We start from the raw sequence: 18603 nt of genomic DNA, 5'->3' as shown, positions 1-18603 counted from the left end.
TTTCACTTTTGTTTGCATAATCCATAAAATTGGCTGGGACGAACATTCGCCATGACCGTCTATGCTCTTTCTTTTCTGCGTGGGATTTGGGTTTGGGTAATCCCGTGCTTCGGATGATATCGCTATTTAGTTTGAGGGCATCAAAGATCATCTTTTCATCGAGTTTGTGAGTTTCACGGCCTCTCAGCTCAAACGCACTGGAAGAAGCAAGGGCACCATTGGAGCATAAAGAACTGACATCCAGTGTTCTGTGACTGTAGGGTAAAGTCCGATCTGTGAAATGCCTGGAAGACAGGCTCCCCTTGGAACCAGAGTCGATCTGCTCATTCAGCCTAACCGTGTCGTAGATGGAGCGCTGCGGGACGTAACAGTCCTCGATGTTGAGGTCCTCCTCTTCCTCTCCCTTCCCTACACAGGGGGGATTCTGACGTAAACAGTCCGGTCTGCTCAGCGGCTTGCCCATTTTGGAGACAGTTAAAACAAATATTGCAGCTCTTGACACAGAAAGTGGGAAATAAGGCAACGCATCTTTCAGCAAAGCACACTTCTGAACAGAACTATAAAGTGTCTCCAGCCCAAGGACGCATCTCACATAACACACGTCGTCATAGATGAGGTGTTTAAGGCCAGCAGCAGGGCACCGGTCTACTTTGCAACCCTCCCTTTACCTGGTGGTTTGAGAATGATTCTCAAAAATAAAGTGCATCAAGAGCAGAGGATAGAAGTCTCCTTCCTCCTCCTACCCAGAAAGGCCCCCAGAGTTCCCTTTCACATACTCCAAAACACAGAAAAAAGAAAACAAATAATACACTTAACAGTGGCTCAAACACTCAGAACATTCCATTGTCGGTCCATTTCCCTTTTTATTCTAATTTTGCATCTGAGATTTCCAGATTAAAATTTCCGAAGGAGCCAGCATTTTAACCGGCTGAATGTTAATTTCATCAGTGCTCTGGTTAACTGTAATCCACTTAAAGACGTCCTGCAAAACTCCATCTCTTTTATAAATAAACCAAGGTTCAGGAACTTAAAAGACAAACCCAGGGACCATGGACTGTTCCAATGAAGGCACAGAACAAGTCTTCAGAGAAAAATAAGTTAAGTCTAATGCGGTAAGAAAGTTCAAATTTTCTTTTACTCTTTTTGGGAGTAGCTATAAATAATCTTGATTCGAAAGGCAGTCTTTCTACCCATATTAAGCTTCTTCGAGACTATTCAGAATTATCCAAAGAGGAAAAAATAGGCTTTTGGGCGGCCAGGCCAGTACAATCCAGCCACCGTTTAAAGTAAACAGAAAGCACGGTGTACTATAAACTCCCCTTAAAAAAAAAAAAAAAAAAAAAGCCATTTTCAAAGACTCTTATCTGATCTTCCTTAAGACGACGGATCCACCTGAGGCAACTGCAGCAGAGAAGAGCTCCGGGCTTCCTCTAAGGCTCGGGCAGCTGGGACCCCGCCGGCCTTGAAAGGCGCAGCTGGAGGCGGCGGGCGGGCGGGCGTCCCGAGCCCGGGCGCTCCCGGGGGCGCATCTGCCGCGCGCCCCTCGCCGCCGCGGGGCCCGGGCTCCCACTCCGCCGCTACGCGCTCCCGAGACCGGACTCCGTGGGCATATCCCCCGGACTCCGGCCCCGTCCGGCCGGGAGCCCTCGAGCCTTTGAGGGGGAGGTGCCCAGAGGCGGGCGGCTGCGAGGCAACCGCCTGGTGGTGACATCAGCGCGAACCAGACCCGGTCCTGGAGGCGCGGGGAGGGCGGCGCGGGTTCGCGTATCTGGTAACTGGGGAGGTGGGGGAGGGGCGAGCAGAGGCGGAACCGACACCAGGAGCCCCGCCGGGACTGCACCCCTGGGAATAGGAAACAGGGATAAGGGCTAACAGGTCCCCATCCTTCAGCTGAAACCATACTCCCGTGCGCTGCAGCTGCGGACTCTTAGATGTTTAGTGTCTACGAATGCAGAGCGCGCATCACTTTCAAGTCGACTCTTGTGTCATTCTTTTTAAAACCCAAGTTCAAGTAGAACTGTTCTCCAGAGTCAATTATTCCTAAGGGCCCAGAGTCCTGGGCACCGCGGACATGAATATTAGTCGTTACTAATAACCATGCATTCCTCTTGAATTTGATGCAAGGCTCGGGCAAAGATCAAGGGCAGTTAAATGACTCTGGATATTTCATTAACAAAATCACATCCACATTTTTTAATCTACTGAATAAACACTCTTTAAAAATACTGTTTGAAAATTAACTCAGCAAGCCAAACCTTAGCCTTTGCGGGGGGGGGGGGGTGGAATTTCATAGATTCATTTAAATAAAGTAAAATCTATCCATTCCTTATCTTATGAAATAAGCAACCATGCCAGACTAGCAGATAGAGGGCAGATTTTCTTTCCTCAATCTCACAAAATAATCATTTGAACATAAGTAAAACTGTGCTGGCCCCAAGTGAAGACAGTTCTATTAAAAACAACCCTATACTTTCTCTGATAATTTTACAGAAAAGATGTGGGATGGACCTTTTGTACCTTTCATGAGAAGATATTCCAAAAATGATTTTTATAAACCTAAGAACTGAATCTTTAAAAAACAAGTCTATCCATAACTGGAACTCTACAGGTTACGCACCCATTCAACAATTATTAGATACAACTCAGTATATGGCCATCATGAAGTTGGAAAAAATATCTGTAGCCAACTATAAGGGAATATATACATAATAAACAACCCATCAACATGATAATATCAATGCCCACTCTTCAGAGTCAAGAAGTGAAATACTGCAACAAGCACTTAATCCTGTCTAAGCACACAGGCTGTTGTGACATGTGGATCATAAAACAAAGAAAAACATGCCCACAGTTAACACGTGGGTCGTGCACTAGGCTGGAATCAGCAGAAACTAAGGGTTTGACTGTCAGTTGCCACTACCTTCCCATATAAGCTACTTATTCATGGCTACATGAATGAAGTTTCCACAGAATGTGGACCAGGGCCTTTCTCTAAACAGAGATCCTCCCAGAACTTTTCATAAGAAAAAATGGCCCTAATTCCGCCCAACTTAGGCTCTAACTCTGGATCATTAGCACAATTCGATTCTAGTCTTCTAACCTTCTGTAAAGCTAAGAACAGCAACCTCACATTTCAGGTGGATAGAACACTTTTAAAGCTACATAGACAATTCATTCATAAACTCAACCATTCATCAAACAGTGTCCACTATTGCCAAACAGCACGGAGAGCCCTGGCAAAGTGCTGGTGCCCAGAGATGCAGCACCCCCGCCCCTTCATGGCTTACAGTAAAGTGGAGAATATGGATGAGAAAGTGAGCAGAGTACAGCTGGGAAGCAGGAAGTGCTATGGGAAAATGTCCTCTAGTTGATTATGTTTAAGGATGTGCCATTTATTTAATAATTGAATTCCTATTTTATTAAGCTGATTTCAACTAACTCTACAAAGGACGATCCTAATAGATTCTGATTCAAATTGAAATTTGTACTCTTAATATTACATTGGTATTGATGACAACAACTTGCATATTTACCTTTGTGACTTGGAATCAGATTCCAAAGATCTATCTGGACAACATAAAAGAACTCACATTTAGAGCAGAACTGGACTGGCTGACCTTTTCTTCCTAAATTCTGTTTATGCAGCTACTTTCAACGCTATGGTCTCTAAAGTTAGTAAAATCGAGATGTACTGAACTGTGTTAAATACTAATCGTGATACCTAGCTCTCTCACATTTTCGTAAGAGAGAAATACACAATGAATAAAATGAGCAAGGTTTTTCTGAAAAGTAGTCAACAGTATTATTTCATACATACAGAAATCACAATGTTAAACTGGTCTCAAAACATAACTTTACACAGCCTACTAGATGTGATTCAGTTAAAAAATCTTCTAAAGGCAGATGATCTTAGAAAAGTACACAAATACTAACTGAATTATAAGCAAAATAGTATAATTTTCTCATTCTATATTTCTAAAATTAAATTAAATCTTTTAAAAAGAAAGTTCCTGAAAAATCTTACCACAGGGCTTCCCTGGTGGCGCAGTGGTTGAGAATCTGCCTGCCAATTCAGGGGACATGGGTTCGAGCCCTGGTCTGGGAAGATCCCACATGCTGCGGAGCAACTAGGCCAGTGAGCCACAATTACTGAGCCTGCGCGTCTGGAGCCTGTGCTCCGCAACAAGAGAGGCCGCGATAGTGAGAGGCCCACGCACCGCGATGAAGAGTGGCCCCCACTTGCCGCAACTAGAGAAAGCCCTCGCACAGAAACGAAGACCCAACACAGCCATAAATAAATAAATAATTAATTAAAATTTAAAAAAATTCTTACCACAAAGTACAACGATCCACATCATAGAAAAGGTAAAAGACTAATTTTACCAACTGAAACATGGCGTTTTTAGAGCTGAAAGGCTAGAGATATTAGGAAATTCAAGTGCAGTAAGTGGACAATGTTTGTGAGTAAATGCACTATTATCCATAAAAACTGACCAAAGTATCTTCCTGGCCCAGTTGCTCCTGAAATATGGATTAGAAGCCAAACAAGAGATGTGTTTTTTTGCTGTGAGTACAAAACTAGGCCTTAGAAACAACAATTTCTATTATTCTTTCTAAAATAGATATGCCATTAGCTCAGGAAAACGGAAAGCAACCTGTGTTCTTAGTTTTCAAACTGATAAACAACTTCACATAAATGGGTCAAGGGTTTTCAAGGATAGTCATCAGATGAACATGCAGTAGCTATTTATTTCAGTGTAAAATAATTTATATTTGAAGGAAAATAGGATATTCAGACCCCATGACAAAAGCAAACAAATTCAGAAACAATTAATAGGGTGACTGATCTTGATGGGAATTTATCTTGAATGTTAAGTAGGATCTGTAATATGCACTCCTCTTCTTCCTGGAAGTTACCATCACAGCATTTACCTACCCGAAGCTATTATTTAATGAATGATTACAGACCTAGAGAAACATTTAAAAAACATTAACCCATCAAATTTTCTTATCAAGAAACCAATGAATCATTTCATAACAACAAAGCAAATTCCTCCCTCTCTGCTCCCATTTCACACACACACACCCACACCCACACCTTTAAGCAACTTTCCATGAGAGTAAAATAAATTATGTAGATCTCCTTTTATCTAAGGAAGGCCCATGATAATGACAGGAGATGCTACAGCCTGGCGCTTTGTGTGTGCCTGTGGGTGTGTCCGAGCTGGGGGTGGCGGGGAGAACCACTTTAAAATGAAGATACAAATTTATCCAGTTAACAACAAAACCACCAAAAAATCCCCTGGTATAAAATCTCTGGCTGGAACTGCGTTCAGAACAACCTACTTGAACTCCTTGATCTTTTTTTTTTTTTTTTTTTTAAACTGGAGTATAGTTGATTTACAATGTTGTGTTAGTTTTGGGTGCACAGCAAAATGATTCAGTTATATACATATAACTGAATATATATAGTATATATATACCATTTATTACAAGATATTGAATATAGTTCCCTGTGCTATAGTAAGTCCCGCTGTTCATTTTATATAGTATAAGTAGTATGTATCTGCTAATCCCAAACTCCTAATTTATCCCTCCCTCCCTCCTTTCTTCCCCTTTGGTAACCGTAAGTTTGTATTCTACGTCTAACTCCTGGATCTTAAATGAAGCCATAGGAGTTAAGAGGCCACATGACACCAAGAGCATGGCGTTAGTTAGAAGCAAACATGGAAAGAGCCCTCGTGCCATGTTCCCCACCAGGACAGCCTTTCGGAGCAGGAAGGAGGCCCCACCGGCTCTGCTGGTGTGTGTGGTGGGACCATGGAGTCTTACGAACCTTGCCATCACATCAGCGCCATCCTAGTGGCCTCATGCAGCCTCTGCTTTGCTGGGCCTTCTCTGTTGCCCAGCATAGGTGATATTTTTTCTTCCTAACATCTTAAAGCCGCTCTGACATAGCTGACTGAATAATGTGACCTTCCTACAAAGCCCATGCATCAAAGTACAGTTTCTATAGTGAAAACATTGTCACCTTTAAAAATACCACAGGAAGGTATTATGAAACCTCCCTGATAACACAGGCTCATTAACAAAAATCCAGTCAAGGAAGAATATTTCCCCAAGAAAAACCTCTTCTGCTACGGCTTTACTGAATTTCCTCCTGTTCTTGACAAAAACGGAGAACAATTTGTCATTGACCTCTATGTAACAATACGGGCCACTGAGAAATCATTATTAAAGCATTCTTTGGACAGTTTAATTTTATCTCTAAAAATATGGTGACATTACAGAGGTGGTCACAGGATCATTTAATAAATATCTTAAGAGGATACTTGGAAAGTGATTTTTTTCAGCCACACCATTTACAATTAGGACTCAAACCTCCCGGCTTCCCCAGCTTCACGGCGCCTGGCATTCTAGTTCACCCAAAATGCACAGGAGGATTGCCTGGGTTCCACACCGCCTTCCCCTGGACCAGAGAACATTTATCACAGCACAATGACATGTGTTCCGGTCTCTGTCTCTGGTTTCAACTCGGCTTAAAAATTCCCTGCTTTAAGAAATCTTTGGTTCAGAGAGACTTGTACCAGTGATGTGTTCATTTGTGGGAACAAACCGAATGACAACTGGAGCAGCGACAGAGTGGCCAGAAAAACCAGTAAGCAGGTTGTGGGTAAGACTTTTTACCACAGCCTAGATGGAGCTGGGGAGGGTCATATATTTAGCTGGGATGTGACTGTATATGTTTGCTAAAACATCAAGTTTCTGTGTTCTTCACTGAAATGAAATCAATTCAATGTGGGGATAATTGGCTGTTGACGACATCATAGGAAGGCTGGCACGTATTCCTTGTATAGAGTTGGTATGTCTTTGAAAAATAAAATAGAAATGTGGAAACTTTAATATTACCTGATAATGTAGTTTAGATTTGAAGATAATCTTGAGCAGGAATCTTTAACAGGAGGTGGGGATGGGGGAGACTTTTTCCTTTCTGCCTAGGAATTTATGACAGTGTACACAGAATTTAATGCAATAATACGGAAGTATAAGTAGAAAAACGGTACTTTGGGTTATCAACAGTAATAGAAAATACCTCAGTCTTTAGACATTTTAATCCAATGACTAATATTTAGAAGTAGGAAAACAATCCAAATTGTTTAAAAACCTAGCTAAAGTAACATAAAGGGTAGTACCAATCTCTTCTCAGAAACTTGGAATAGCTTTCACTGACAGTGAATTAGGACTTTTGGTTCAGAACAGCATTTGTTTTCAATCATTATGCTTGGGTTGGTATTAAACATGAATTAATTTTATCCTGTCAAGGACATTAACTGCTATTTCCTAGGTTAAGCTTAAGCGAAAAAAAAAAAAAAAAAAAGAATGGAACCCAAGAGGTCTGTCTTACCTAGTTTAAATAATCCATTATGCTCCCAGTGAATATAACGTACCCCTACTGAGGAACTGGGTAACAGCTATGAAGCTTCAGAAAGACTCTGAAGGCAGCTTATTCTATAGTATGAAAAACTGTTAATAAGATTTTACCCATGACATTAGGTTAAACAAAAGCTACCAGGTAGAGTCATGTCAAACTGCCTTATATTTTGAAGTCTGTAATGAAAATAGACCCAGTACTTTGGTGCTTTTCTGTTTCATTTTTAGAAATTATAAAATAGCAAAATACTAGTTTTTTACTCAATACAAATTATTCCACTTAAAGCAATTTTTTAAATCTTCCTAAAATATTATGTTAAAACTAATGTCCAACCAAAGCTTAATCCCCAACAAAAACTAAGTGAAGATCTGAATTGAGATAACTTACAACTTCGATCAAGAAAGACATAATCACTAAGACAAGGAAATAACTGTCCTCATCGTTATCCTCATCACAACATCTAGAGATCCGTTTCTAAGACAACACACACACATTCACCTCCTGTTATCACAGTGGCTGGCTTTACAGAACACGTTCCTTAAGTGAGTGTTCCTGGTGTTCTGGGTTAAAATAAACAATGGCTGATTGACAGATGAATGGATAAAAAAGATTTGGTACATATATATAAAGGAATATTACTCAGCCATAAAAGAGAAGGAAATAATGCCATTTGCAGCAACCTGGATGGACCTAGAGATTGTCATATTGAGTGAAGTCAGACAGAGAAAGACAAATATCATATGATATTGCTTTTATGCAGAATCTAAAAAAAAAAATACAAATGAACTTATTTACAAAACAGAAAGAGACTCACAGACATAGAAAACAAATTTATGGTTACCAAAGGGGAAAAGTGGGGGGGGAGGGATAAATTAGGAATTTGGTATTAACACATACACACTGATATATATAAAATAGATAAACGAAAAGGACCTCTGTATAGCACAGGGAACTATACTCAGTATTATGTAATAAACTATAAGGGAAAAGAATCTGAAAAAGAATATATATATATATATACACACACACACACATATATACATATATATATATAACTGAATCACTGTACTGTACACCTGAAACAAACACAATATTGTAAATCAACTATACTCCAATTTTAAAAAATCAGAAAAACAAACAAACCAACAACAATGGCTGGTGACTCAGGCCACCCAAATCAGTCTACAGCAAAGATGATTTGAAAATTTCCCAGAGAAATGTAAGATGTATAACATGATGAATAAAGTTGACCAAAACACTGCGTTATATCCACCAAAACATCCAGGATCTGACACTTGCTACCCGTGTGACCTTGGGAAAGTCACTTCTCCTCCCTGGGTCTCTGCTTCCTTACAAATAAGATGGGGATAATGATAGTACCCAGTTCTCAGGACTGTCAAAAGGATTAAAGACAGTCTAGAGTCATGCTTGACACACAGTAAGCCCATAATAAATGTTAACTGTTGTAACTGTTAGTTTTTAGAACATATACTCGCAAACACACACACACAGAAAACAGAATCAGTGATTGTGTAAGCATCTTTATCTACCATAATATTCTTATTGTTTTTTACCTATGGCACTGGCATATACCAAATGCAGATGACTGTCTGCTTGGAAACTCATTTCACTCACTGGGTCTCAAGACACTGAAGGTATGTCATGATATTCTTTATTACTGAATTTCATTAAAATCAGTCAACTCCTTCCAAAGTAATGAGAAAACACATAGACACAGCACGCCAAGTGGCTTATTTTAGAAGACATGATCACTTTGTTTTTCTTCACAGTCAAATAAAGCAATCTGTGTAACCATGAACAGTAACGATGCTTATTTAGTGCTTTTCAGTTTGCAAAATAATTTCAAAGCAACGCGTGAGCGAGCCCCTCCTATCCCTTGCTTTTGCTTCCTTTCCGAAGACTTCTCCACAAGCAGAGCCATGTTTTTCACTGTCCTCATGCCTGGGGACCCAAAGAGGGGGCGTGGACAAAGCAGCAGCACCGATATTATTACTTTTGCTCATTTTCCTATAAGTAGTTGAAGCAGTGAAGAGAGATGAAGGCCTGCTCTCTTTTTCTAAACAAAGTCACAGAAAACCCAGAGAAATGATAACGTTTCACAAAAGCATGCTCAACTTTCATAAGTACAAAGACCACCTGATCACTGTCATGGAAGCATTCAAGCTTTGTCAGGTCCCACAGAAAATTCCAGAGACTCACTCCTAAGCACCCCCCTACCCCATGTCTTCCAAGCAGCAACTGCCACAGAACTTTGTTTTTCTAACAGACAGTTCTCTTATATGAAATCTTTATTTTGCAAACCACAGTGTGAAAGTGTGACAGAGTAATGAAGTTAAATCAACAGTGAGGCAGCTTCCTTCACCTTCCAGAATCAAGACCCAAGTACAGAACCACAGCTTCTTAAGCCCTGAAGAAACTGGGCTTCAAAGGCACTCTATAAAACAGCAAACAACCATAATAGTAACAAAGAAGAAAAAGAAGCTACTTTGAAGTTACTTTTCAAAATTCAGTCACCTAAAAATAACATCATGAAAGAGAAACAAAGGAAAGACTTTGTCAAGTACAACAGCACAGAATTCGGAGGTCTATTTGATTTATATTCATTTCTCCTGGGAAATGATTTGTTGTTTTGCAAATTCTGTTTCTATTTGATCCTATTTGATGCTTCACGGGCTGGTGGTGGGACTCAGCATCACACCAGCCTTTACTGGGAAGTAAAACGTACCTCATGAATAGAACAGGATCCCCTGAAACCCCACAGGTTCCTGTCAGCCCTGTGCAGCAAAGGCTGGACAGCTAGGACCCTCGCTGTGCAGGTGACCCTCTCTCTGTCCCCAACGAGTTGCGAGTTCTGCACCTGCTACACTAAGCGGGTCCACATCGCTGACCCTGGACCTGGCCCACCCTCTCCTCCTGCTCCATCGTCAGGCATCACCGGGTGCTGCCGGGCGGTACACATTTCTCAGCCCCAAGGCGCTCAGAGTCCCATCAGAAATAATTGACTCCCAATCGTCTGGGGCCAGGATTACAACAGGGAACTCTACTCTGCCTTTTAAAATAGGAACTCGGGGGGCTTCCCTGGTGGCGCAGTGGTTGAGAGTCTGCCTGCCAATGCAGGGGACACGGGTTCGGGCCCTGGTCTGGGAAGATCCCACATGCCGCGGAGCAACTAAGCCCGTGAGCCACAACTACTGAGCCTGCGCGTCTGGAGCCTGTGCTCCGCAACAAGGGAGGCAGCGACAGTGAGAGGCCCGTGCACCGCGATGAATAGTGGCCCCCGCTTGCCGCAACTAGAGAAAGCCCTCACACAGAAACGAAGACCCAACACAACCAAAAATAAAAATAAATAAATAAATAAAACATTTAAAAAAAAATAGGAACTTGGGGAAGAAATTCAATTAAGAAGGAGGAGAAGACTATAAAAAGGGAAAGAGCAGGAAAAGACTGTAATTCACCACAAAAGAAAATGCTGGGACACAAACATGAAGAGAACACACTTTTGATGTGACGGATGGGCCTCCGTGGTCGAGTTTAAAACACGGACGTGGTCACTCCAGAGGGCAGCTGTGAGTGACATCAGAAACAGACACCAACTTTCCAAGCACCCTTTGACCTCCTAATTCATCACAGGCCTTATCCCATGAGGGCCCAAAGCCCCAGGAAGCTTGGACTCACCCCACATACCTGGATATCCCCTCCGCCCACGGATGCTCATTTAAGCTCCAACACTGCATGACAATCCTACTTGAAGATGCTACAAAATAGGCCATCTCCTTCTATACCGATCAGTAATGTCTTTGGATAACCAAAACGCAGAGTACAAAGGAAGCACTCCCTACCTTGAACACATCAAGCTGTTGGTTAATCATCTCTGTTTCCATGCCAACAGGGCCTAGCGATTCCTCATGTTCTTCAGCCTTCTGGAGTAGAGTAGAAAATTCATTGAGTTTGCTGTAGAACTCTTCGAGGCGCGTGATGGTCCCTTCCACCTGCTCTTCTCTGGCTTGTGCACGGTCCCGAAGCTTGTTGCACTGTTTGCTTAAAGCCTCCAGGTCCCGTTTGATGCCGACCAGGTCAGGAGAGGCTTCCTCCGTGGCCAGCATCATCTTGCAGGTCTTATTGGCATTGGTGTTGCTTGCGATGAGCGCTTCCAGTTTCTCCAAGAAGGCTTTAATAGCCTCCCTTTGCTTCTGCAGTGTTTCCACATCTCTCCCCACGGGGGCCATGCTGTCCAACTCGTCATCAAACTCCGCAAACTGAGAAAACATTTCTCGGATGGTGTTCTGGAAATGGCCGATGCCCTGAAGCTTGGTTTCTAAGAAGGAGCACTTTTCATCCACCTGCTGGCTGAGGGCGCTGTGCTCCTGGGCTAAGGCTTCTGCTTGGAGTAGAATCTCGGAGGTGCCCTTGGAGTCGGAGGCCCCCGCCACAAGGTCCTGGGCGAGCCCCTGGGCCAGATCGACCTGAGGCTTCAAGGTCTGAAGGGCTTTCTGCTGAGTCTGCAACACAGTCAGGGACTTACTGCTGTAAGCCTGGGGCCCCAGAGAGTCCTGCATATCTAGCTGTTCCTTTGCACACTGGAGCTGCCTCTGAGCTTCTTTGGAAACTTCTTGAAATTCTTTAAACTTCTGGGCCATGTTCTCCAGAGAGAATTTCTTCCAGTGCACTTGCTCAGTGACCATGTCCACCTTCTGGAGCAGGGATTCCTTCTCCTCTGCCACCGCCTCTTTGTCCATTTCACAGACACTGAGCAGGCTGCTGGCTGCACTGTTTAGCTGCTCCACCATCCCGAAGTGCTGGTCCCTCTCCTTCTGCAGAGACTTTAACTGGGCAAGAGATTTCTCTGTCTCAGCAGGATCCAAGCTACACTTTATTTCCTTGAGGCTGTTTTGACACCTGTCTATCCATGGCCGGAGCATCTCCACATGTTCTTTATACTTGAGAGCTTTTTCCAGTGAATCTTTCACCCTGTCTTCTCTTTCTTTCACCTGCTTCTGAAATCCATCCCAGTTGGTTTTAATCGTGTTCAGTTGTAACTGTAACGCTACCTTCTCAGATCCTTGTGTTTTTAGTAACAGGTTTTCACCTTCCGCCATGGTTTTCTCATAAATGTGAGACTGGGCGGTCAAAGTTTTCCTGAAGTCTTTCTGATCTTTCATTAATGACTCCAAGACCTCGACTTTGGCTGATATTGGAGGAGACTTGTTCTGTTCTTCCTTCTTGGTGTCCAGCCAAGCCTGGAAATCTCTAGACATTTGCTGAAATTGATGAGAGCTGGCACAGGCTGACTGAAGATGCTGGACATGGTTCTCTAAAAAATAAAACCACAGACATGTTTATTTTACATCAAAATGTTGAATAAATCTGCAAAAAGCCAAGAGAAAAACCGCCAAATAAATACACAGAATAATCTAAACACAAGGGCTACTAGCACTGACTATGAGAACGACAAAAGCACTTACGTTATGGACAAAGGCGGTGGGGGCAGGGCAAGAGGTGAGGACTACGGCAAGAAAAGAGACAATGGAGGCTGGATACTAGAGCCGCCTCCATCCCAGGGCGGGGAAGTGACAACTGTTCAAAGCTCTAGGTGATGCTGATAAATAACCCATCTCTTATTAAATGTGACTTCTCCACCTGTGTGATTTTTTTTTCCTTTGGCCCTGCGACATGCAGGGTCTCAGTTCCCCGACTAGGGATTGAACCTGTGGCCCCTGCAGTGGAAGCATGGAAATCTTAACCACTGGACCGCCGGGGAAGTCTCCACCTGTATAATTTTTACCCATCACAGAGGCAATGTAAGGCAGCCCATGGGGACGACATGGGTCTGGATCCCAACTCAGCCTCTCAAGAGCTGGAGGGCCTAGGGTGAATGATTAAACCTCTGGGTCTCATTTCCCCAAGTATGAGCTGGCAACATTGATAGAAGCTGTCGTGGGAATGAGGTGACAGTGCGTGCAAGTAAAGCTCTGAGCTGAATGCCTGTCACGGAAAAGGGTTCCCAACAATAGTCACCATCACTGTAATCATCATAGCTAATGTTTGCTATCCATATCACGTCAAAATCAAGGAGTAAGTCTGAAACGGTTGCTATGATCAGTAAACAAATCCAATCAATTATTAAAAAAACATAAACTGAGTGCCTAGTGTTACTTGGCAAATGACAAACACAGCAACCAACGGGCTCTCCTCTGGCCGGCCCTTCTCGGGCCCAGGAACTGCTGCTGCTGCCTTGGACCATCCCGGGCTCAGCGGCCATAGAGTGATGGCCACAGCAGGCAAGAGAGGAAATCGTGCATAATGCTTCTCTCTCACACGGTTCTCTGGCAAAGCTTCCATGATGGAGCCAGACGAACCAGCTGTTATCAAGAAAATGACGCCAAGCCTTTTTTAATAACTGTAGTCGTCTCCTTTTCTGGTGAAACAAGACTGTCGCATAGCATAAACATTGACACGTTTAAAAACCAATTTGTTTCTTTTACTGTTTTTTAAATTGAAGTATAGTTGATTTACAATGTTGTGTTATTTTCTGTTGTACAGGAAAGTGATTCAGTTATACATATATACACATTCTTTTTCATATTCTTTTCCATTTTGGTTTATCACAGGAGACTGAATAGAGTTCCCTGTGCTATACGGTAGGTCCCTGTTGGTTATCCATTCTATATAATATCCAACGATAAACCATAATGGAAAAGAATATTAAAAAAGAATGTATATATATGTATAACTGAGTCACTTTGCTGTACAGAAGAAATTAACACAAGATTGTAAATCAACTCTACTTCAATAAAAAAAAAATTGTTTTTAATAGTTTGCATCTGCTAATCCCAAACTCCCCCTCCATCTCTCTTCTACCTCCCCCGCCCCTTGGCAACCACAAGTCTGTTCTCTACGTCTGAAAGTTTGTAAAAACCAATCTGGAGTACCTGAAGTTTCCATGGGCCTACGTGAAGTGGACTTTGCCGGCACGGGGTCCCCCTATCATCTGTGCAGAACCCCCCGCCCCTGCAACATTGTGTGTGCATGTGAACCCAAATCTACCCTCCTTGCATGCACCTCTCACTGTGAGCAGGTTCTCTTTAGGGGCCTGGTTTCCCCAACAGCTTGGAAATAGGGTGTTCACTGATCCCTATATCCAGGAAATACATGCATTCAAAGAAGACACACAAACCTGCTTTTTGTTCAAGATCCTTAAATGATTTTAAGATGCCTTCCAGTTGCCGACTAAGTTCAGCTTTCAAGTACTCTTCTTTAACCAGGGCTGCCAGATCCTCTCCCAGAGCCTGGGCCACTTTGATCTGCTTCGTTTCCTGCTCTATTTCCTGCTTCATTTTCTGGGCTGTTTCCAGCTGCTGGTTCATCGCGTCAGGGTGTGTGCTCCCGGCCACACTGCTGCTGAGTTTATTATCCAAGTCGGCCAACTTATCGGAAAGGCTTCTCAGCAGGCTTTGATACTGGGTGCTTTTAACAATGGCCTGGTCGATCCGGTCACATCTGTCCCTCAATTGTCCCGTGAGGCTGTCCCATTTTTGGGTCACAGCTGCCAGCTGTTCCTTCACAATCCCGTGGAAGGATGGGTGCTCCCCAGGTCTGTGCAGGATGCCCTGACCAGCCACTGTTAGCTGTTCACACTGAGGTTTCCGGGTATCAAATTCTTGCAGGAGAATCTAAGGTAAAGAGGTGACGAGGGCAAATGAACACACAAATGACTGGAGAATTAATTACAGAAAACACAGCTTTAAGTTTCTAAACAGACAGAAGTGGTAGTTAATTATCTAGTTTTTATTTTATTTTTGTTACTGCTTTCCTAGCTTTTATTTCAAAGGCAGTGCAATTATCGTAAACTAATACAAAGAGCAATGGTGCTTCACAGAGATTAACATTTTGTCTAAAATAATATCCCCCAAGGGAGAAAAAAGAGAATAAATATTTTTGCTAGTCTGGGGGAAAGGAACAAAAATTCATGTACAAATTTTCACACACAAAGGGAAACACTGCTTTTAGACAAGTTTACATCACACTAACACCAATTTGATTTTTTCCTATTTGCATTTTTCTTTTTACAGGATTTTTTAAATGCTCTATAGCATTTTACACCAAAGGAAATACACAGTGATAACAATGTTAGGATATACGAACTCATGGTGCATTGATTTACAAAGGTTCTTTTTAAACATAAGATCGACGTTTACAGTCTTTTTTGTGAAGATTTAGCCAATAAATCATGTCGCTCCGAGCGTGCGGGCTCACACTGGCTTTCATTATAAAATGAATGATCCCCAAATGTCCTTCTTTTAGTAGAATATTTTTTCTATCTCTGGGAGACTATGGACAATTATTTCTCCTCAAACGTTTCTTTATATCTTTTGTTTCCATTCTATTCAGATGAGGAACATACATGCCTAGGACAGCATGTGACTCAACTACCCAGACTGTTGTGTATTTTCAGAGTACGGATCAGCTTCCATGCCCCGAAACCACCACCTGCACAGAAAGAAAGCTCACCGAGACCACAGCGGAGCGCCTGCGATTACGTTTGACTTACAATTTACATATGTTTCTCCCCCTGTGGATTGATCTGCTCATAATTAGATGAGTCTAACTAACCCTGTGGGTTTCAAGGTTCCTCCTCTTCTTCCCTTCTTCTTTCTCTTCTTACTTTGTCTCCCCCACTCAGGGATGTTTTGCATGAGCTTTATAAGTTTCATTATCTACTACCACAATCAAAATGAATAAAACCTCAAAGGAGTCATTTCTAAACAATATACTAGCTTCTCATAAAAATGTTATTACTTATGCAATCATATTAATACTTCAAAGAAAGTCCTCTTTAACAGGGTCTCTACAAACCACAATATGACTGAAATGATCAAGGGACCTGACCATACTCGTGGGCTCGGTGGACCCCTCAGGGATGCTCCAGGGATGCTCCAGAGCTTTGCTTCTCTGGTGGTTTCCCGCCAGCCTCACGACGGTACCTCGTGGGCATCTGACACATTACAAATACCCTCCGAGACAGGCAGAGCACATACCGTCCAAGGTAATGTATTTCTAATGAAAACATCTGTCTTGTTAAGTCAGGTAGGACTCACCTGCACCTGCTGCCTTTGTGTGTTCAGCATATTTGGGTCAATCGACAAGGGCCCAAGGACACTGACCATCAGTTCTTTTTCCGCAAGCCACTGTTTTAACTGAGCCTCCACTGTCTGGAATTGGGTTAGATTATTTGAGGATTCTTCCAGTTTTTGTCGTCTATCAACTGTTAACTGATTGAGTTCTTGCCACTTAGAATCTAGAAGAAAAAAAGATAGAGGATGAAACAGCTGCTTGTTTTTTATACATTTAATACAACTGTATCTATGAAGATTGTAGGACAGGACTCTCCTTACATAGTCAATTAAAGACTAATCTGTGAGTTAATCGCATTTAACGATACAGATTTTATGGTCCCAATGGTTGTGTGTCAACTGAAGTGTAAGAAAAATAGATTTGAATCTGATTTTGGAAGATGCTATAGATTATGGAATATTCCTGAGAACCCTCATTCCTTCTAGAAGTCCTACAGAGTCTGTTTATTCAACTAGAACTGACCCACTAGAACAATGAACATATATCCTTTTCTTTAATAGCACACCTTCAACGACCAGATGGAGGTAAGTGACTCCCAAATGTGTGTATCTACACCCAACCATGCTCTTCTACGCAAATCACACATCAGCAGCCAGCTGCTCGGAAGTTACAACAGGAAATCTCACCAACCCTTTCAATTCAATGTTGGGGAAAGAAACTCACGATATTCCTATCAAAATGAGTAGGTTTTTCCGACTTCTAGACTTCTTTTGAAGGTTATTCTCACGCACGTCATGAAATGCCATAATTCAGGATGTTCTTTCATGACTCTCCTATATCCTCAATCACAAACAAGGCCTTAAACCCAGTCCTTCCATTCCCAATACCCAACTCCATGTTGGTCCTCATCGTGTTTTGCCAAGACCAGTACTTCTCAAGCTGGAGCTGCATCAGAGACCCCTAGAGGGTCTGGTCACACAGGTGCTGGGCCCACCCCTGGAGGGACTGATCAGCAGGTCTGAAGTGAGGTCTGAATGTGCGTTTCTAACACGTCCCCAGGGGATGCTCCGCTCTTGCTGCCAGGAGCACCCTTTCCAGAACTGCACACCTAGACCAAGGGCCTTCTAACCAGCTTACCTGCAATTCGTGATCCTCAGCCACAATGAATTTGGTTCTAAAATAATTTCCCTTAAACGTCACTGAATATGTCACTTCTGGGCTCAAACCCCTCAATAATTTACTCGTCACCAACTAGACGGCAAAATCTGATGACCTCTGCTTTACCTCCAGGGTCTCCCACAAAAGGGTCCTCGTCTGCTCATCCGAGAAGGTCTGTCCTCCGAGAGGAAGCCCTCATCTGCCCACTGATCACACGTCCTCATCGCAACAGGCTGGGCGCACAAGGGCCGCACAGCCCACATGCTCCATCCCTCCCCCTCTGTCCCCGCCCCATCCTGCTTTCACGATCCCACTGGGTCTCACCCTCCGCTAGGACACCCTGCCTGCTCCCCCCACCCTGAGGACGGCATGCTCCTTGAAGCCCAGAATTACAGACCATCCCTCAACACATGAGTCACTCAACACTGATGGTGTGACGAGCTGATCTGACAGATTTTTTTCACCCAGTGTAATGCACTGAAGAGCTGCTTTTCATAGAGCCCAGCCCCTGAAACGTTTACCTAAACAACGTCACGCTATACGGCGTGTTCTAGTCAGTCACAATCTGATAATGAAATAATGCAACTGAAACCATAAATGGAGAAGGAGAAATATCAAAATCTTATCAGGAAGCTTTGCTGAAATATGCATTCCTTGCTCCCTCTGCTATTCTAAGATGCCTTGAAAATATTCCTTCGAGTAATTCTGATATTCTACGTGAGAGCCACTGAATTAGGGCCCAATTAATTATAATGCAACAGGAGTCTCTACTGTTGGATTAAATACACCTTTCAACATTCAGATCTCTTAGGATGACTCTTTTTCTTTTACTGGAGTATAGTTGATTTACAATGTTGTGTCAGTTTCAGGTGTACAGCAAAGTGATGCAGTTATATGTATAAGGATGACTCTTATTAAAC

The 18603-nt window shown here is 42.7% G+C and overlaps 1 protein-coding gene across 19 annotated transcripts in view; it reads right to left on the bottom strand.

Moving 5' to 3' along the window:
* The window catches only part of DST (dystonin), a 502757-nt gene that overhangs the window by 86815 nt on the left and 397339 nt on the right, over positions 1-18603 (bottom strand). For all 19 annotated transcript variants that reach the window (XM_082347108.1, XM_082347103.1, XM_082347107.1 and 16 more), the window contains 3 exons: positions 16549-16748; positions 14628-15123; positions 11293-12764 (listed from right to left, as the gene is read on the bottom strand). In XM_082347108.1, the coding sequence (XP_082203234.1) occupies positions 11293-12764; positions 14628-15123; positions 16549-16748 (2168 nt within the window). The remainder of the gene's footprint in view (positions 1-11292; positions 12765-14627; positions 15124-16548; positions 16749-18603) is intronic.

The sequence above is a fragment of the Balaenoptera borealis genome (assembly GCF_965194805.1).
Source record: "Balaenoptera borealis genome assembly, chromosome: 12".
Lineage (NCBI taxonomy): Eukaryota > Metazoa > Chordata > Mammalia > Artiodactyla > Balaenopteridae > Balaenoptera > Balaenoptera borealis.
The sequence above is the reverse complement of the archived record's forward strand: the minus strand, read 5'-3'. Positions and strand labels throughout refer to the sequence as shown.